At 36.4% G+C, this 22842-nt stretch overlaps 1 protein-coding gene and 1 long non-coding RNA gene across 4 annotated transcripts in view; one reads left to right on the top strand and one right to left on the bottom strand.

Moving 5' to 3' along the window:
• LOC134648823 (protein phosphatase Slingshot) overlaps positions 1-20981 on the bottom strand; it is a 35661-nt gene extending 14680 nt beyond the window's left edge. The window contains exons 1-4 of one of the 3 annotated variants that reach the window (XM_063503388.1): positions 20648-20981; positions 17797-17858; positions 2301-2472; positions 662-825 (exon numbers count right to left, since the gene is read on the bottom strand). In XM_063503388.1, coding sequence (XP_063359458.1) covers positions 662-825; positions 2301-2472; positions 17797-17858; positions 20648-20701 — 452 coding nt within the window. In that variant the 5' untranslated portion in view covers positions 20702-20981. Of the gene's footprint in view, positions 1-661; positions 826-2300; positions 2473-13921; positions 14284-17792; positions 17859-20647 lie in introns of those variants that run through there. The other 2 variants (XM_063503389.1, XM_063503391.1) reach the window with 2 other exon arrangements.
• An 11-nt stretch (positions 20982-20992) lies between these two features.
• LOC134648858 (uncharacterized) lies at positions 20993-22124 on the top strand. Its single transcript, XR_010096928.1, has 2 exons — positions 20993-21470; positions 21865-22124. It is a non-coding gene; the product is annotated as an uncharacterized LOC134648858 (long non-coding RNA).
• Positions 22125-22842: the final 718 nt, after the last annotated feature.

Raw genomic sequence — 22842 nt, 5'->3', positions numbered from 1 at the left:
CCTCACATGGGATAAGGGTGTCGTACGAGGCGACTAAGTCCACAAACGAAGCAAAAAGCTGTTTCGTCACAGGGGAGATGGACCGCTTAGCATTGGCTTGCAATCCATCTAGGAGAAGGATACTCCAAAATTAAATCCCGGAATGGAGTTGCCGCAAGGCGCGAGTAGGGTCCAACCTGAAATAAGCAGCAGATTCCTGCAGCTGACCTGTCTCCACACGTATTGGCTCGCCTTTCCTGTGGGATAAGACAGTGAAGCCGAGAGGGTAATGCAGGTGCTGGGCATCCCTGCGTTTCCTTAATTCCGTCCCAGGCGGTGTTAAGTCCGGAGAGGTCATTGTCTCTCCGATTTGCACCATAAATCGTCTGCAATAGACGCAAAGGCCAATGAGGGTTGGAATAGATTGTTGGTAATGTTATTTCACCATCGTAATTTCTTCATCATATCCATTCCTATCAGACGAAAGACCAACTCCCGGACATAGACCCCCTTTCACAAAATCGTACGCTGCCTTCAACCAACAATTCCTTGTGATCTTGGCTTGATAATCACTCCACCTTGCGGGCCTTTTCTGTCTGCGTCATTCGGTGCACAGTGCCCGTCTAAGAACCTTTCAGTGCGATATGACATACACCAACAGATGTAAACTTAGTCAACTTACCCATCTCCGTCCAGCTTGATCGACGTGTCGGCGAGCACTCGCAGCACGAGGCCGACGGTGGTGCGCGCGTTGCAGTCGATGCCCAGCAGCGCGGCCTCGTCGTTGTGGCACACCACCACCAAGTACCGCGTGCGACCGCCGTGCGCCGACTCCAACTTCACCGCCTGACGACAAATCATAGCTGGTCAACCAAATCTTGTCAGTAAAAAAAGGCGCGAAATTCAAATTTTCTATGGGACGATATCCCTTCGCGCCTACATTTTTCAAATTTGCCGCCTTTTTCTACTGTCAAGATCTGGTTGACCAAGTATACATGCATTATTATTTTAGCCGAAAGACGTCTACAACTAAAACTCCCCAAGATTCTCAACAACACCATGGACTCGCTGTACGTTTTGATATGATCGTGGCAGCTGGTGATCTCGACGTTACGTATATATGTCACCGTAAAATTGTAAACACTCGTCATATTATAATCTCGCTAGTTACATTATCTGAAGGTAGGGAGATTATAATCTAACCTAACCTACGTTAGATTATAAACTAACGGGTTCACAATCTTACGGTGTCATATACAAGTTATACAAAATGTTTGTCATAACAATTTTGGGGCAACAAATACCTACATTTATAAGCTCAACATTTTGATCCGTCATACTGTTAATTTATGTAAAATTTAAATTCGCTTTTTTATTGTCATCCTCAGGTATAGCTCAATACGAGTATACTAAGAAACAGACTATAGCATCGCATCAGTATATAGGAAAAACGTCTGTCGACTCGCAAATTTTCAATTCCGTGGTAATGATTCTTTATTAACAGTTAACCTTTTAACGACTGAAACACGCGAGCTATTTGTACTGTGTTTGTAACCTGTAACACGGTCACTGGACGAAGGAGCAAATTCGCTTCAAACGGAACCGTTCATTTTATTCAGCACACCTCAATTAGGTTCGGCGAAAATCAGCTGCCTCCGCTTAAACGTTAATTATGAATCTATGATGAGTAATTAATTGCGGTTTTACCCGCACTGATAAATTGCTGTATAAATTCCTAATGGTTTAGTACCTATCATATATGGTATGGTATATCGGGGCGGCGTGTTCGAGTTCGAACCCTTCCCATTCATTTAGAATTTTCCTAGTTTCCTTATTTTAACGATTATTAGGTACCTACCTACGTATTAAGATATTTAAGATGATTTCGACAACGTCAAACACGCGAGTCATCTCGATACGTATAGTCTGGTCGGGATCTATAGTAACAATTTTCAGCAGCACATAGCATCAGTTAAAAAACGGTCTGCCAATCATGTTGGCCGTAGGGAAGTGGCTGCAGCAGCAAGCATGCACATCCGTCAGGCTCAACTAGAGACAAATAATAATAATAAATACTCGGTCAGTAATCTTACATGGATCGACCAAACTAAGCAAAGCTTGTAGGTACTATAGAGGTACTAGGCAACGATATACACACTTAGATACATAAATAACATCCATATTTAACTCAGGAACAAATATTCGTGATGAACACACAAATAAATGCCCTTATCAGGATTTGAACTTTACTCTGCTTCGTAGACAAGATGCCAACCGACTAGGCTAGGAGGCCGTTAAGATAGAATAGTCAATATGTTTACCATTTTGAGCGTCTCCTCAGGCCGCAGCAGGTAAAACATGGCCTGCAGGTGGTGCTGGATGTCGGGCTGTGGCTGCGGCGGCGGCGCGAGCGCGTGCGCCGGCGACCGCCGCCGCTCGCAGCCCGCGAGCACCAGCGCCGCGCCCTTGTTCGCGAAGTAGCACTCATTGAGGCTGGAAAGAAGAAAAATAGCGTCAAATAATATTATAGTAATAAAAATGTAGTTTTTTATATTATTATCTAATGCAACTATTACTTTCAAGCACACTCTTAAAGCAACTAAATCAAATATGTAGCTAGAGCAGTGCTCCACGGATCACCAGCAGACCCTTGAAACATCTAAAGTGGTCTGCCATAGACAAGAGAGAGGAAGACTGAGCGCGCCGCGGTCTTGTACCGCTTCCTTCTTACCAGGGATGTTGCGGATGCAGATTTTTTGACATCCGCGGATGCGGTTATTTAAAGGCTCACATCCGCGGATGCGGATGTCAAGATTAGGTACTTAGAAAACGTCAAATATTACATTTTTAGTATTTTTTTATTAAAAAAAAAACGAAACGTTTAGTATTTGAGCAAGAATATAGGTGCGTTATATTTAATAAACAGTAACTTGGCCGACTTTTCTGGATCTAGACGATTTCGTTATAGGTAATGACGAAATTACCTAGCACTTACGCCGCCGCTAAGACGTTCCTGTACCGACTTGTTCGACATCCGCATCCGCATAAGCTCCGCATCGATTTTATGCGGATGCGGATGCAGATGCGGATGTTGAAAATAATGCGGAAGTTCCGCGGTTGCGGATGCGGATGCGGATTTTCGCAACATCCCTGCTTCTTACTACCAGAATTTACCTATAGTTGTAATATTTACACTACCTTTCGAATTAAAGTGGATTATTGACTCTATCTAATCTGTCTACGCTCAGTGTTTACAGTGCATTGCAGGGTAGTTATCAATGTTTGCTAATTAATTACCTAATCACCTAACTAGTAATTTAATTACAATAGATTCATAGTCGTCCGTTTGACCCATCATAACAATTATGACGTAAGTAGGTATACCTATATACAAATCTACGAAAATGTTTCAAAATATACCAGCCCAGTTTATAAGATTTTTTTTCAAACCAACTTATCTTTGTTTTACGTAGTAGGTACTCCTCGCTACAATTAACCGTGAGTTTGCTCGTGAAAGATTAAATTAGCGCATAAAGGCAGTGATTCAACAGCATCCTTGACCTATCCACCTGCGATCTGTTGCAGCCACTAAACTTTTTGTTACAAATACCTTTGTCGCAATCAAGCCCTACTGGGAGGAACGAATTATTTCATTATTGAAATAATCGGTTCCTTTATTTTCAGACTACGCAACTATAGACAAATTTCTGTTGGAAATGGAAGCTAAAACGTTACTAATTGTTGAGATAAGCTGCTTTTAAAGTAATCCGTAAGATAACAAAGGGGATGTCCTGCAAATCGGTAAATTTAAATTGTGATTCACTCAATAGCACTTCATGAATATTGTTTGCTAGGTTAAAATGATGCTCTATTACAGATCGAAGAAAACTTAGGTCTGTTGGCGCTTATGATGTGTCACATTATTATGGTCCAATTACTTTATATCGTAAGTGCTAATAAGTGCAGTGCTAATCGCCCTATGAGGGAACATTTGATACGAAATGGCAAGAACACAATTTTACAAAGAAAGCAAAGCCGCGACAATTGATCCATATATTTTAATAATACCGCGAGCTGTATGAATGACGCCATTTTTAGTAAAGTTGCGGCAATCCGTCTTGAGGCGGCAATCGGCGGCATTTAACCTCCCTTTCACCGACTCCGACTTGGCGGTGGAGGGCCGACGCGCTGGCTGGGCCCGCTCGTCGACGCCTCCGCCCGGTGACTCACGAGCTTCCCCGGTATACCGATATGCAACTCGCGATTGTTGCTTTATCACCGAGACGTATAAGGCATGCCTCGTGGTTATTGATCTTTAACGAGTATAGTCTGAAAGGATCGTGAAAAACGCGACTTGAACGGAACAGCGACTTGACCGAAAATTAACGAAAACAGGCCAGTGTGTCGGTGGAAAATGACGTATTGGAGATAAACGTGGCCCAAACATGGTGTGGATTTTCTGACGGTCGAAATATCTTTTTAAGTCCCGGAACCAAGTGAACCGTAGTTACTTATTATGTTATGAGAGAGATTCTGAAAATACATGACGAGAATAATTTAGGAGGGTGAAGCCGTCAAGCATGGAAACGTGAGGTGATAAAGGCTCAAAATAGAGTGGGAGAGACAAGCCGCACAAGTCTAGTGTATAGTGTATACTATTTGTTGATACGCTACTATCGCGTAAATTGTGATATTTTTCAAATGTCTAGTTGCAATAAAGCGGCAAGGGCGGTCGCTTTCAAGGTTCATTATAAATAGCAGCGGCGTGTTGCCAAAGCAGCGTTGCGCCCTCATATAGCCCCACGGGAGCGCGGCGCGCTTCGCTCATTTCATCGCTTTGCTTTACCCGATTCGGCGCTGGTTCGCGGCACCATGGCACACGCCACACGCGGTTGCTTTAGGCGAAGCTCCCGCTACCACATGGCTCGTCTCGTCACTCAACAATCACTCCCACATCTACTGTTCAGAGAGTCGACGACCTACTCCTACATTTATAGATGTAGTGAAGAGTGTTCTCTTATCGTATTTTTTCGGCCTAGTACATTTTCACTATCTTTTTTCAGTAATTCAGTAAAGCAACGCCTTCACTAAGTATAGGGAATGGTTATTACCATGTCATTACACAGAGACAAGAAAAGTAATTCGACTAAACTTGCTTTTGTTAGAACATTTTTATAAAGTTGTAAAACAGTAGCCATTCTCGCAATCTAAAGTTCGTAGCGTTAATGAAATTACCTTGTACCGTTTTAGGGACAAGGTTTACGTTACGAATCAGAGATTACAAGCAACATTACGGTTAAACAAATTGGTAGAAAGTCCTTGGCTGTGAACGGACCAAGACTGCATTTGTGTAGCTTGTTTTGGAGAAGTCGTTTGAGTCAGAATTCAAGATTTCCCAAAATAAACGTCCTTTTTGCGGTTTAGTGACGGAACAAGAGAGGCCGGAACATAAAAATCAATTAGTATAATAATGTCATTATATACTGCCGTATTCGAACTTCAAGATATTTACAAGAGACGACACGTACTAGATCCATTCTAGATACGTTATAGTTTAGATTTCAACTAGTTCTCTTGCAGCGCAATTCGGGCAACCAATGTCACTTTTACGATAGATCGTGTTAGATATCTATTAGATGTGAATTAGATCTCTAAGTATTATCTTGTGGAAATCGTTCAAAAGTGTCTCCAGAATCGCGGAAATGTCAAATTTGACAGGTTAGATCTTAAACATATCGTTATCGTATCTTGGCGATGTCTAATAGATATCTATTACAAAATCCGAATCGGGCCCTAAGTCGACGTCAAAGATATGTTTAAAATTTTCACCTTATTACAAATGAGTATAAGGTTCAAAAGTGTAAACATATCTTTGACGTCGACTGAACTGGACAAGTGTACAAACAGCAACAAGCTTAACTAACCATTGGATTGTTATTGTTACATTAAGACCTACAAATGTTCAATGAACTATATCGTTCACGGTAGATAGGTACAGTCAGCAGCAGAAGCTGCTAAACGGGTGAGGTGTTCAAATTGATCTTGACGCTAACGTTTCTACTGCTCGTAGATTAATCGTAGAATAACAGGGTCTGCGGGCTCAGCACGGTTCCATTTTTATCGACTATCACTATGCCCGTCACTTTCGCACTTACATACTTGTTAGAACGTGACAGTCATGGTGATAAACGATAAAAATGCTACCGTGCTACTAGGGCTGGAGTTATATTATATGTGCCTACTAAACAAACACCTAAGGTGTAAATATAATGAGTTGCTGGTAATAAGCGAGGCTTTGATACGAGTATTATGCTAATCGACCTCACCATCGATTAATCGACTGAGTATAATAGTTATTAATTAGTTGCAAAGTAGAAACATGGACGAGAGGGTTAATTCTACTGTCCAAGAATCGAAATTAAAAATACATTTAGCTACCGCTAATACTGTAATAGGGTATTATTTATTTATCGTATGGCATATGTACATGTCACTGGATTACACTTATAACTAGAATTTTGCCCTTCCCAGGTACGCGATTGCTTCTTCTGACAGGATCTTAAAATCGTCTACATGGCCTGTATAATAGGGTATTATACTGTATTTAAAATAAATTATTTTACACCATGCATGAAATAAAGGAACCAGATAATTATTAGAAAAACATAGATAGTTATTTTTAAACACATAAATCGGATAGAAATATAAAAAGTATGTTTTGTCAATTCCATATTAGCAAATCATTTTGACAGTTCTAAAAAAGAAACTGATTTGACTAGTAGAATACCCTATTAACAATTTGAATAGGTACCTACGAATTAAAAGTTTATCGAAGGTAGTTAGGTCCATTCATGTACATTTTGTACTGGTATATAGGAATAACATCAAACTCCGCCTTTACCTTTTGTAGGGCCATATTTTTTTACCCGACTACCGAAAGGAATAACATTCCTTTAAAGTATAAGTGCATAAATTACATTGTTATGTTACTAATTGTAATAAAGTTTAAAAAATGTAAGGTTAAAGTTTATTGACCGAGCGTGAGCGAGGGTTTCCATTTCAGCTTGGGGCAAAAATGAAATTCCGATGTTCTCATGCGCAGGTAGCATTTTTAACCGATTCTTGTGAAATTTTGTGGGTCATAGACCAGTTAAATAGATTTACTTATTCTGTCGTATCGTTTTTTATTTTTGTAAAAAATAAAAAAGTTATATTTGGTGGCCCTCGGTGGGCGCGTCCGAGTCGCACTTGGCCGGGTTTTTTTATAATTAAGCAGCGAAAGTAAAGTATGTAAGTTCTTTAATAGAATGTACGCCCACATTCACAATGTCATATTATGTATTATCGTACCTATTATGTTTTAATAGTTGACTAGTAAAATATCGCATTGTGTATGCTTTGACTGACGGACAATCGGACATGGCGGAACTATAATTAAAGTACAATTTGACTTTTGACTATTAAAATATGGAACTCAGTGTATACGATACAATAACCATTTCACTTGTAGGAACTAAAACCATTTAATCTAAATAAACAGATTTAAAGTAGGTAAGGTAGACTACCTAATAATCAGCATTTAAATGTTTATTTATATATCTTGTCCCAGAAATTCTTAACGTTCGCTTCCTGCTTACAATTATAACGCAATTCGCAAATCTTTACAAGGTCTGGACTAGTCTTCTATTCATGATTTATATTATTTTGGATGGCCAACCGAACGGGTTTACAATTTGAACTTGAACTTTTATTCATAATAATTAATCTTCTTCTTCTACCTAAGCCTTTTCCCATTATCTGGAGTCGGCTCTCCCACTGACTTAATATAAAAGAAATAGACACACAAAGCAGAACAAAAACGTCAAGAAATGTGGATCCCAATGACGTTTCGCACCATTTGCATTGATGATAAAAACGCTTACGTAAATTTTGAGTCAAGATAAATGTTTCGTACAGAAAAGAGCTTAATGTCGTAAGCATTAAGTGTCAAATTTGCAAACATAAGTACCAACACTGTTAAAAAATTTAGTCCGATGGCACTACGTAACGTATGTACGTCAAACAACGTCAAACGAGAATAATGAACGAATGGAGTCACTTTGGTACACTTTAATATGTATTACTGTACAGGAAAACCAATTGAAGTAATAAATAAAACAAATTTAATTTAATCGGGAGCTCAAATAAAATTAATTCGTGGTTCAAATTCAAACAAATCAAATTTTTAATTCGTAAGTATACGTCTTTAAATAATAATTTCCTTGAAATAAATTCTACTTATTAAATAACTGTGGGACATTTAGATACTGATTGGATTTTTTTTATAAAGTCTACCTATACTTTATAAAAAAAATCCTGTGGTTGTCACTGTGTTCCGACAGGTTTAGCATTTACAGTTAGTCGATATAAGCCCTTATTGGTGGTGTATATGTCGGAAACAGGGAAATGGGCCGAACACACAAGTGCCGTTTTGCCTTGTTTAAAACTGCATCACCCCTATCTCTTGCTATAATTAAATAGCAGTCCACTTTGCACGTCGCATAGGTTTTCTTGGAAATCTTGAATTTAAACATAATATTATTTCTTATGAATTCCATATAAAAATATAAAAAAATATTGACCTCACATCGACTCATTAGATTTTTGTTCCTTAACATCCCTTCTTTGGTACTAACAAATTAATTTATTCAAAACCATAAAATTACCACCAGATTACATAAATTATGTAATGCTATCCAAAGAACTAACCGAAAGAAATACATTCCATCCTTTTTCCTTGTTTTATCATTGTTATTTTTACATATTTTAACGGCACATTTCGTAATTGTTGACAACTTCACATTTGAGCGTTTCAAACAAGACTAAACGAAAAAGTAATGCATGATCTGTTTTGACATCACTTTTGTGGGGCCATTTTTGGCGGCTGATTGGGTATCCAGTTCTTTATACTATATCAATGGGCTCTCCTTGTCCTCTTTCTCCACACAGGACGATTTTGTGCAGTTCCGGCATCAATATTTGTGTTTTTCAGGTCATTTTGGACCGTTGTCAGCCAAGTAGCAGGGCGTCTTCCACGGCCCCGTTTCGTCATTGGTAGATCCAATGCCACTCGCACCATGTGATCAGAAGGCCGTCTGAGTACGTGGCCGTACCAGCGTAGTCGCTTTTCCTTTAGCTTTTCGTCAATAGGAACGATTTTAAAACTGCCTCTCACGTATTCGTTGCGGATCCTATCCCTCCGGGTGACTCCAGCTGACCAGCGAAGTATGCGCATTTCTGTTGTATGCAGTTTTTGAACGTGTTGTTTTGTTGATGCCCAGCATTCAGTTCCATAAAGTATGGCGGGTCGTACTGCGGTTTTATATAATTTACCCTTTATTTTTAAAGGCATTCTGTTATCACACATAACACCGGTCAACTGCCTCCACTTCATCCAGCCTACTGTGGTTCTATGGGTTACGTCTCTATTATATTATTTTATTTCATATTTTATTTCATAATAATTAATAATGTCAATAAATTATTTTGTCTGTTTTGACAAGTCCAATACTTTCGCGATTTAAAGTCGGATATCTCAAGATCTGGTAGGCAGTTGAAATTATCTCAGTGTTTTCTATTTCCGCTATAACAACACATAGTTAACTTAAAATTAAGTAAATGAAACATTAGGCATGTAATAAACGCGATTAGAATAGAATAGAATAGAAAATGCTTTATTCAAATTTTTTGATTATGTGGGGGTTTTTTAAGAACTATCGTTCAGTTTGCTCTATCTCATGACCCGCAATGTATGTATATTGCTTGTACAATAACAATTAATAAAATAATAAATCAAGGGGCGGGGCGTTACAAGAAACGTATTTTTTTGAAGTGAAAACTTCTTTAGCGGCGCTGTGCACTTTTTGAGGTGGGGAAAAGATGTTAAACTCGAGACGGCGTAAGACGGTCACGTGACCGTAAGATTTAGATGGCCACTCATTTAGATGGCATTTAAGTCAATAAAGAAAAACTCAATGACATTACATGAAAAACGGTTACATGTAAGTACACTGTGTCATTGACTTTTTCTTTATTGATTTAAATGCCATCTAGTGAGTTTCGCTCTACGAGGGGTATTCAAAATATTCTCGGTATGAGAATGAAAACAAACAAGTACGAAAAGTTTGATATTTTTATTTTTCAATATACTCCCCCCCTATGTTCATACACTTAAAAGATCGATCAATTATTTTTTTTAATCCTGCATAAAAATATTTTTTATCTTTGGTGTAAAAATGCTCCTCCACTGCCGCCTTCAATGCTTCATCATCGGAAAATTTATTTCCACGCAGATCCTTTTTAAGATTGGGGAACAAAAATAAGTCGCTGGGGGCTAAGTCCGGACTATACGGTGGGTGAGTAACAGTTTCAAACCCACATTCAACAATAGCTGCCTTGGCAATATGAGCAGTATGGACGGGGGCGTTGTCATGCAGAAGCATAACACCTTTGGTTAACTTTCCTCGCCTCTTTTCTTTGATTGCAACCTTTAATTGACGTAGAATGTTAGCGTAGTACTGTCCTGTGATATTTACACCTTTTTCTTTATAATCGATCAGTAATACTCCTTCACAATCCCAAAATATCGTGGCCATGACCTTGCCAGCTGAAGAGATGACCTTGAACTTCTTGGGATGAGCTGAACCCTTAATGTGCCACTGCATGGACTCTTGTTTACTCTCTGGGTCATAATGATGAACCCAGGTTTCATCTCCAGTAACTATTCTTTGCAGCACCTCATCAGGATTTTCACCGCACAGGTCAATAAAATCGGAACAACAAGCTACACGCATGTCTTTTTGAAGCCGAGTCAGCATTCGCGGAACCCATCTTGCACTTACTTTTGACATATTAAGATGGTCATGGATAATATCATGTACGGTACCAATAGAGAGATTGGTTACTTGTGCTATAGATTTTACCTTCACTCGACCATCTTCCAATATAAGTTTTTCCACTTTATCAATATTTTCTTGTGAAGTAGCTACTACAGGCCGGCCAGGTCTAGGGTCGTCTTCAACACTCTCCCTTCCACGTTTAAACTCGCTTGACCACTTTTGAATGGTAGATAAAGAAGGAGCAGACTCACGGTAAACACAATCCATTTCCTCTTTTATGGTTTTTTTGATTTTTACCCTGTTTTGTCAAGAATTTTATCACGCATCGATGTTCTAATTTAGTTAACATTGTCAATTCCCACATGATGTTCATGTTTGTTCAGCAATTGCAGAAAAACAAAAGAACATCTCGGTTCGAATTATACTTTTTTTTAATGTCAATGAATAAACCTTAGCGGCCAGTAACGAAAGAAATTTTAGAAGAGGTTGTAAGATATCAATACCGAGAATATTTTGAACGCCCCTCGTAACTGGTATTAAATATAACTCGAGTACTAACAGTGATGTGATTAGGGGTTTCAAGTAATTAACGCTAACGCTAGATGGCGTTAACCTCAATTATACATAGTGCATTTTGCACTAGTCGTGAGTTTTCACTTCTGCCGGCACTCCCTGAGTGCAACCAGTTGTTTTTATTTTATTTTATTGTAGGTATATTTTTAACATACCTATAAACCTCAAACTTTGTGTGATAATAATAAAGATAACACACGATATCCGGATAGACTTGTGCTTCCAAAAATGAACACTGCAATGAGGGGTAGAAATTGTTACGCCATGTGTATTAAGACATTCAATCATTTACCAGAGCAATTAAGAGAACTACCCCTCAAAACATTTAGGCACAAACTATTTACTTGGCTGGTTAACAAATGTTTTTATAGTACACACTGAATATTTTAATAATGTGAGTATGTAGTTAACATAGGTTATTTTAGCGACTAAGCTAAAAATGTAAAATTTACATGACTTATTTAAGTCTAGATATATGGACCTGTGTAAATTAGCCTAAGATCTTGTATATACTATATCTATCGCAAATAAAGATTTATGATTATGATTATAAATATACTGCATAGCTATTTTCGTTGTTACGAAACCCTAGAAATTATGAAAATATTTTATGCAAGTTCTCCATTTATACAAATGTCACGTTCACCCCGTCGGTTACTTAGCAGGATGTGCGCTAAAAACCTACACGCAAAGTAAAAGTCGATATGTTTGCACGAGTCATCGCAAGCACCTTGCAACACAACACAACTCCCGTGAACTTCGTAATTGTCTAGCTAGTCCTAAGCTTAGCTAGTTCGCTACCTAGGTACGCGATTAAATTTCCATCACGTTTCGATCTGGTTGGTGCGATCATGATCGCGGCAACGTGATGTGTGTAAACAAGCAAAGTATACCTAGTATTCATATTCAGGTGAATTATATTAGCGCTCATATTATTTAGTTATATGCCTTCTTTGTATCATATGATAAAAAAATATTTTCACAACTTACAAGCTTATAAAAATATAATTATGTACTCGTATCGTTAGAGTTGTTTTCGCGCGTTTTTTTTTTCTGTCTGGCTACCAGCGGCCAAATTCAGCCAAACATTGAGTCAGCATATTTTTTATTGCTGTAATTAATAAAAAGCGGCCAAGTGCGAGTCGGACTCGCCCATGAAGGGTTCCGTATTTAGGCGATTTATGACGTATAAAAAAAAACTACTTACTATATCTCGTTCAAACCAATTTTCGGTGGAAGTTTACATGGTAATGTACATCATATATTTTTTTTAGTTTTATCATTCTCTTATTTTAGAAGTTACGGGGGGGGGGACACACATTTTACCACTTTGGAAGTGTCTCTCGCGCAAACTATTCAGTTTAGAAAAAAATGATATTAGAAACCTCAATATAATTTTTGAAGACCTATCCATAGATACCCCACACGTATGGGTTTGATGAAAAAAAATTTTTTGAGTTTCAGTTCGAAGTATGGGGAACCCCAAAAATTTACTGTTTTTTTTCTATTTTTGTGTGAAAATCTTAATGCGGTTCACAGAATACATCTACTTACCAAGTTTCAACAGTATAGTTCTTATAGTTTCGGAGAAAAGTGGCTGTGACATACGGACGGACAGACAGACGGACAGACGGACAGACGGACAGACGGACAGACGGACAGACAGACAGACAGACAGACAGACAGACATGACGAATCTATAAGGGTTCCGTTTTTTGCCATTTGGCTACGGAACCCTAAAAAGAATTCAGACACATCAAAAATGCCAAGGTCGAATTGTGGTATTTATCGATATTATTTCTATCCAGTGATCCCCATCCAATCGTGAAAGGTTGTATGATTGCTTTGTTGATCTGATGAACCAACTGGTTCAATCAATAGCCTGTAAAATACATTATGGGTAACGTGCCTAACCCCGCCCATAATCTTATGTAAATATGTATCTAAGAAAAATACACAAACTAATTAATATATTTGGCAGGCGACTTGGATACAAATAATAAACCGAATCGACATAACGGAACACAATTTATAAAACGAATAGTTTCGCTATTAGCTTCCTGGACATTCAACGAAAACCCGATATATGCATTAGGTAACTAATACTCATTTGCAACACGACCTAGGTATATGATAAGTATGGAAGATTAATGTATCTGTTAGCGCGTTGCAATAGAAACGGTTAAACTCCACGAGGAACTAGAAGTATGGAAGTTTCATTTCATTTCATTTATTTTTATTCATAACAATAAAATTATTGTGTTGAACATAAACTTAAAATTAAAAATTAACACTACATTAAATTAAATTACATGCAATTAAAGTTAAAATTTCCCTAGAAAACTGACCGGTCAGACAGTTGTGTCTACTAGTATGTAAACACGTTAGGCTTTTCAAGCTAAATCATATGGAAACATAACAAAAGAGGGGGTAATATTTTCATAACAAAAACAAAGAGACCTAATTGAAGCACACTTAGCAGAACCGATTACCTGAATGCAACCATTACGTCTCCAGAGTACAATGAGGGCACAAGTCACAAGTAAACTGTCAATGAACACAAAACACAGCGTTGCAACAACATAGCGAAATGAGACGGACGGAGCCGGAGGCTCGCGTCCCGGGCGTATCGGTGCGTGTGCGACACGGCACTGCGCGCCCGACGGACGACCTCATGCCTTCCCTTCGGGTACAAACTGCCGCGTAAATATAGAAACTCGACGCAGATGCCTCAGAACAGGAACACGACGCACTCGACAAAACGCCACGCTTGACGCGCCTCGGGACTCGGTTATTGCTTTTATACGACGGATCGCAAAAGCATATAAATAACATCATAATATAAACACACCACACGGATATACCGGAATAAAAACACAAACAAAACTTTCCACCAAAACGTTTTGCCTATAGATAAATTAAATAGATCAATAATAAAGCCTCTGTCGAATTTCCCGAAGAGTTCTAATACTTCTAATACAGTTCTGCAGGGGATTTCCATTTGACCGTATCTAGTTCCTTCGTTCGGTTAAAAAGATATAAAATTTTGAGAGCTACGAAACACCTTTATTTAATTTGCTATGCTATTCCTTATTACGAGACACCATTCATCTGCGGAGTCCAGTCCACGTCCAGAGTGGCAGGCCTGCAAAGGGGTGTAAAATCAATTAAACGTGTGCAAATTACAGAACGCCAGGTTCTCCTCAGTTCTACCCTACTAAGACTAAGGTAACAGAAATAACTATGAAAATCCTAATTTATATATACCCCCTACGGGCCCTACGCTATATATACCTACCAAAAAAAAACATTATATGCCAAAAATGCCTTACATCGTTTTGGAAAAGAGCTGATACTCTTCAAACTGCTGGATCGATTTATATCAAACATGTATAGCCAAGAACCACCGCAAGGAAACTGGCATTCACGTAAAAAACCGCATCGAAATCGGTCCATTCGTTGGAGAGTTACGATATCCCCCGACAGACAGATATCAAAATTGGCGTCAAACATTGAACACTCCTCTTTTTACGTCGGTTAATAAATCAATATGTTTAATAAAAAAATATTCACTTACTAACAGTTATGAATGTTATGATTTTAACAGTCGATGTACGTAGGTATGTATTTTTGACACAACATACAATCTTCAAGTGAGTGAAACCGTTGTCGTCTAAACAGTTTAACATACAATCTAATCAAAATTGTATATCTGTGTATATATCTACCTATCTTTAATTTTTGAGCTGAGTGTGCAAAGAAATGTCAATAATCAGAAAATACAACTAAATAAATACTTTCCAGGAAAATTATTTTGAACATGACCGGATAAGCCATTATTAAGTATTTTCAAAAAAATAATCTTATTATTAAAACGACGTGGAGATACGCTCTTTTGCTTGTACGTTTTTGCACGCACGCACTTGGCCGGTTTTTTTTTAATAGAGGGTTCTGATTCTGATGCTCTCAAAATTGCATATCTTTTTTCAAGGGCCATCTCTCAGTCTAGTAGCAAAATGGCTAAGTTTTAGGCTATTTAGTTTTTTTTTTTTAGCTTTTTTACTTTTATTATTTAGTTATATTTTAAGGTTGCATACCTCAAAGGGGCAAAACGGTACCTTTATTTATAGGATCACTACTATCACTGTTACAGCCAATTTCCTCCATAAAACGGATGTAGCAAATCGAACGAAACTGTACGAAGAACATTAAACACTTACCTGAGTAAATTCAACGTACCTACAATCGCTTAGGCTTAACAAGGCTGAAACAAGCCTCAACAGAATTCAAAATAACTCCCTAGAGTACTAGAGCAGCTTTACAAATAGGTAAAGTTTATGCCTTCACCTTTTCAGCCAGATAAAGGTCAGCTCACGCTTTGAACACTGATCAACGAACCGCATCTTTCGAATCACTAAGTAGATAAACATTCGCCTTGAGATAGAACAAAAAATACACTTGACTAAATGCTACGTGCATAACTTTCAAATGCAAATTGTTAAGTAGTTCAAGATAACAGTTGCTATGCTACATTTTTTGTCGGAAGATATGTGTACCTAGGACACATAAATACGTCCAAAGTGATACCTATCCAATCGTGTCAGTTAATATCGACGAAAAAAGTAAAAAATAAAATAAAATAAATAAAAAATAATTAAAAAATTAAAACTAAACAAAAATAAAACCAAAATAAAATAACTTAATATAATATCTTTTTTAAAAAAAGGGAACCGCCTTCAAAAAACCAACCCACTAAAAAGTACAAAATAATTTTTATATGGCACCCCTTTACGTGTCCAGGGGGCCGATTTTTGAATCTCGACCATTCGATTTCGTCACTCGAAAATCAGTGAAAAACGATGAAATGCTATTTTTGAAATTCTACTGATAGAATTTGAGAATCGAGTGGTATTGACCACTCGTATTCAATTCTATCAGTAGAAAGTAGGAATCCATAATTTTAGTCACATATTTGTATTATATGCCGCCAATAAAAAATTATCTTAAAGGAATTAATTTATTAGATTTTATGTGTTTATTAGATTAGCTAGTTTTTGATTGAAATATAAATATTTTTTAAGTCCTTACCATCGAAAGTCAATCACTACACGGTCGAATGGTGACTTTCAAAAATAGGTATTATTAGGATCATGCGAAAAAAATCGTGACAAATTTTCGTATACGAGTATTTTCGACCACTCGCTTTTAAATTCGAACGTTCGAAATTCAAAAATCGGCCCCCAGTCCCTATCCCACGGCGTAAAGCAAATTTTTGCCAAAAAGTAATTAATACCTAATAATAAGAAAATTTATAATCATCCGGGTAATTACTTAGTTTTTGAAGTCGGTGCCAAACAAAATGAATTTATGTAAACTAAAATTTGACACGTTTTGTGTTCGATTTAGCTGAGATTTAGATTTTGTATACGATAATGCGATTTTGCATTGAACTAGTCTAATGATCAGATATCGGACAGATTGGCGTCATTGCACTCATTGCTCGCAATAATGTGGACATGACTCGAAATTTGATTAAATAATTAATCATTTAATTATTTTAAATATTTTTTTACCTGAGATTTAATTTTGTTCCCTAGTCAATAAATAGCACTTAAATATAATATTTTTTATATAAAAAAATGAGTACCTTCAGAAAATTTGGAAAACATACTGATATTTTTTTAAATAAATTTACATTATAAGAAAAGTTAGTGTTATTTATTGATTAGGAATCAAAATTAAACCTCAGGTAAAAAATTAATTAAATTATTAATTATTTAATCAATTTTGGAGTCATGTCCACATTATTGCGAGCAATGTCGCAAATTTGTCCGAACTCTGCTAATGATAAAGATCTAATTATTGTTTTACAGGTACAGGGCAAATAATATTGTAATTGTAATTGTAATCGCGTCGGATGTCAATAAGGCGCTATTTCCATACGGCTTAAATTTAAAATCAACCTTAGCGAAAGAAACCGAAAGTGGTACCCTTTAGTTGAAAAAGTCACATATTACTTCGTAAAGAAAGGTCTTTACGAAGTAATATGTGACTTTTTCAACTTGTGAGGACCTTACGGGCACTACGAAGCGGGCCAGAAAATTGGCGCGCAAATGACGTTTGTGTCATGGTGGTTTAGATAAGTAGATAGTTAGATAGAGATGGATAGCTAAAGAAAGCGCTATAAGCAATAAAATCGTATTTAACTAATGACAATATATATTAAATTACTTTTTTTTTGTATAAAATTGTAAACAATGTCATTGAAAGTTAGTACAGGATATTAAGTGCCATATAAACAATTGATAATTTGAGATTAGTGAGATACCAACACTAAAATATTATAATTAAAATTGTTATTACCTACCTCTTGCTGACACGGTTTCCGACATCGTCCTCAAGGCTTTCGCTTGACCTGGCTGCCTCATCCTATGACAAAGAAAAGATTATTACATTATGTGAAGTTATGAAAAGTAAAATAAAAAATTTGTATGAAACTCTATAAAGTTTTCAAGTAGTGTCCTATCTAATACTATTTTTAGGGTTCCGTAGCCAAATGGCAAAAAATGGAACCCTTATGGATTCGTCATGTCTGTCTGTCTGTCTGTCCGTCTGTCCGTCCGTATGTCACAGCCACTTTTTTCCGAAACTATAAGAACTATACTGTTGAAACTTGGTAAGTAGATGTATTCTGTGAACCGCATTAAGATTCTCACACAAAAATAGAAAAAAAAAAACAATAAATTTTGGGGGTTCCCCTTACTTAGATTAGAACTAAACCCAACAAAAAATTTTTTCATCAAACCCATACGTGTGGGGTATCTATGTATAGGTCTTCGAAAATGATATTGAGGTTTCTAATATCATTGTTTTCTAAACTGAATAGTTTGCGCGAGAGACACTTCCAAAGTGGTAAAATGTGTGTCCCCCCCCCCCTGTAACTTCTAAAATAAGAGAATGATAAAACTAAAAAAAATATATGTTGTACATTACCATGCAAACTTCCACCGAAAATTGGTTTGGACGAGATCTAGTAAGTAGTTTTTTTTAATACGTCAAAATCCCCTAAATACGGAACCCTTCATGGGCGTGTCGACTCGCACTTGGCCGGTTTTTTTTCTTATCACCAATCAAGTCACTAAAAGGCTGAACTGGTCAGGATGTTTGAAAATATAGAGAATACAAAATCGACAAGCTATATCTTAGGGGCTGTTCATAAATTACATCATCTATTTTTGACGATTCCCCCCCCCCCCCCCTTTAAAACATCCAAAAACTACAATCATCCGATATCCAGCCCCCCCCCCCAATTTGAAATGACGTAATTTATGAATAGCCCCTTATGGGAACTGCTACATGATCATTAATTTGTCAAGATTAAAATAAATACCAGATTTATTGGTGATCAATTGTCACAATTGCAGATAATAGATATAGCACAGACTAGTGTTAAATAAAAGTCATATTTACTAAACAACCAAATCAAGGGAAGGGCAACCTTTTCATAAACATGAATTTTAATCAATAACAAAAATAGAATTACATGAACAAAAATACAAAGAATGTTTTGGTTTGTTACATGTTTTAGGTAAGGTAGAGTATGGTGTTAAAATAAATCTGGTTTATTTTAACAATAACATTGGCTGCTAGGGTAATATTAAAATGAGGAAAAGATTTTTAATTTTGAAACAATTTACTTAAAGGTTTTTCTTTAATTACTACCCCAAGCTATAATATCAAATGAAGGCATAGCTAATAATAAGCAGAAAAGTAAACTTTCATTACCAGGCTTCGGAGTATTTTTACTTTTTAGCATGGTAAGACTAAAGTGAGTTATGGAGTTGCAGTTAGCATTAAAATGAAAGTCATACTCATACTCATCCTCATTAGTTTAATTCATAAAATAAATAAAAACTAGTACAGTTCTATATCGCAACAATATAGTATGTACTGTAGACGAGTGGAGAACTTTTTACATATATATATGACACCGTAAGATTGTGAACCCGTTAGTTTATAATCTAACATAGGTTAGGTTAGGTTAGATTATAATCTCCCTACCGTCAGTTTATAATGTAACTAGCGAGATTATAATATGACAAGTGTTTACAATTTTACGGTGACATATATATTATATAAATGTCAGCGACCAATCATAAAATTAGCCAAATCATGAAACCTAGGCATATCATAAACGCCAATGTTTCATGATTAGATGAGGGACCCCCGGCATATTGTTAGGTAATCTGCTTTCTGACATTTAGGCATATTGAATAATGAGGATGTCCAAAGCTTTGCCAAATGATACAATTGATAAGAATGAGATAAAATGTTTGATTTACTTAAATAAAAAAATAATCTTTTGGTTGATTCAAACCTTATAAGTAACCATGAAACTAAATTATAAAAAAAACTTTTTTTTTTATGTTTTCTTTAATATAAAATTTGTAAAGAAAGTCTCTTCATGACACTGTCACTGTGTGTAACCTGTTGACATATTTACATTAGTTTTTTGAGCCTCCATGATAATTTTGACAGTGCTTTGCAATCCTGCCAGGGGTTGCAATCCACAGATTTCAAAAACACTAATTCATTAATGAATAGAGTCTGTGCGGAAAGAGAAGAGTCGTGGAATGTATGGGGCCCAATACATTCCACAACTCTTCTCTTTCCGAACAGACTCTAGCTTGTCTGACTATATCATAATCCAATAAATTACAGAAAACATCCAGCTCAATACATCTGTAGACATTGAAAATAAAGCATCTAAAATTATTTAAAGACCTTTTCTTGTGAGCGAAGGAATATGTCCGTTGTTATGAACTATTTATTGTTACTAAATTGCAGATCGAGGAAAGACTGACATAAAAACTTAATAATATCCAGGAAAATTTCAGTCAACTTAAGATAGGGCCTACTATTTCTTTAAATCACTATGTAATAAATGCAAGATAAGCAACATTTTAGCAGTAACATATACACATAGTAAAGAAATATTTTCTACCAGGTATAGCTGTGTACAGATTGCAGTAGTGAATAGGGTGGTCACTTGATACTTTATTCAAGTATGAATCAAAATATAGATCAAGGACGAAAGAAAGCTTCCCAAACTGTCAAATTGAACAGAATATTCAGATTGACATACACTTGTAGGTTACTGAATAACATATTGAGTGCACTTAATTCAAGTTGTGCAGTATTTAGTCTTTGTTACTTACCGTTTTTCTTGGTGTTTGTATACTCGAAGAACGTCGAATCGTAACAAGTGCCATAGCACATTAGTGCTAACGAATCATTATCAGAGTAACACAATCATGTACATAAAAGGTAAATTACATCTCGTAATTTTAGTAATCTTTACTTGAATCACTAAATGTTAAAACAACCAAACATGTGTCACATTTTGCACATACACTTGACAAATTAACACAACGGAAAGAAGAGACTTGTTTCAGCACATTTTGTTCTATTGTCTAGCGCAGGACAAGGAGTCATTTAACTATACGATGTTGAAAATAAGAACTAACTTCCTTCTGCAATATCCGTGATACAGACAGATTTTTTTTTTTTTTTTTTTAAACAGTTATGGCCTGGATGCGAGTCCTTTAAGCCAAGTCTTTGTTTTGCTATTTTTAAAACACTTCATTTAAAGAGTTAAATGGCAGAGAATGCACTAGTAATTTTGTTAAAACACTTCACTTTAAATCTTCAACGCTGTATTTTTGATATACTTGTATAACGGAACGTAACTGTCAACGTTTTTAAGAATGTCGTTGAGGCGGCGGGGGACATTATTATCAAACACTTCACTTAATCCACTTGCAAGGATGAGTCTTTCAAACGCAAAGACTTGGCATTTAAATATAAGGTGTTCAACATCTGCAATGCTACCATTCTGGCAGTGAGGACATGTACCATCGGCTATAATCGAAAATCTGGCTAAGTGCGCTGGTGCACAGTTGTGACCAAACCTCAATCTATTGATTGTGGTAATAAAGCTACGACTTCCTATCTTTATCTTCTCATACCAAGGCTTTCCAGGTAAGTCGGTTTGAATACTAGCGTACCATCTTCCTTTTGTCTCTCTATCTTTAGTCCATATATCTATCCACATCTTCACAACATCAGTCTTAACAGAAGCTTGACAATCAGTTAGTGGAATTCTAGTACTACATCTTACATCTAATTCGTTAATACCTAAATAAGCAGCTTTATCTGCAGCTTCATTCCCTGTTATACCAGTATGGGATGGAATCCACATAAAGTTTATATTTACATTAATGTTTTTCAATTGTAATAACATCTTTTTAATTTTATACAAGATAAAATTATCTTTATAATGCAACTGATTATTCTGTAATCCATAGATTAAGCTAAGTGAATCAGTGAAAATAAAGAAATGCTTATATTCTGACACTCTTATTATAACTTTCAGGGCTTCAAATACAGCATACGCTTCAGCCGTAAATATGGAACATAAATCGTGCAACCTAAAGCTCTGTACAAATTTAGTTTGAGGATCATACACGGCACTTCGGACATGAGACTCCGCTTTACTACCATCTGTGTATAACTTATAGTAATTGGGAATTTGTGACAAGAAATGTAGAAAGTCAGTATTATTATTGATAGATTTTGTGCATACTGTAATGTTTAAAAGTTTACTATTAAAGCTATCTTCATAACATGGCCAAATTTCATTTTTATATATATTACAAAACTTAGCTTCCACCTGTAAGAGTAATGCTGTTAACTTAGGGATCCTGGGATGACCCTTTATACTTCTTATTACACTTTGATTATCTTTAGCATATATCTTAATTAAATATCTATAAGCTAACAACACCCATCGAACAGGTAAAGGCATTGTTTTAGTCTCTACTTCCATTGCTTTTATAGGGGTTGAACACATTGCCCCTGATATTATTCGCATTGCCTTATTTTGAATTATTTCTAATTTATGTGTGTGTTCAGTATTCATATGTACAAGAAAACTATAGTCAAAGTGACTTCTAACAAGGGTTTTATACAGTAAGGATAGTACTTGAGGGTCTGCGCCCCAAGATATACCGGCAAGACATCTCATAACATTTAAACCTCTAACAGAATTAGAGATTAAACATAAAGTTCATTTAGTGCGTTATTAATATGTGCTTTAGCTACATGTAAATTTGAATTAATAGAATATATTACAAGATCATCTGCAAATTGCAGTATATTAACATTAGAACTATTTACAAATGAGTCAATATCACTAGTATACAAATTATACAGAAGAGGAGACAGCGTTGCTCCTTGCATTGTGCCTTTGAAAACTTGTCGTGGTCCATGGAGTATGTTATTAAATTTTACATATAGCTCTCTATCGTCTAAGAAATTGAATATCCACTTGCATAATTTCCCAGGGATTTTA

Source organism: Cydia amplana, chromosome 6 (genome assembly GCF_948474715.1).
Source record: "Cydia amplana chromosome 6, ilCydAmpl1.1, whole genome shotgun sequence".
Taxonomy (NCBI): Eukaryota; Metazoa; Arthropoda; class Insecta; order Lepidoptera; family Tortricidae; genus Cydia; species Cydia amplana.
Note: the sequence above shows the minus strand (reverse complement) of the source record. Positions and strands in the feature narration are given on the sequence as shown.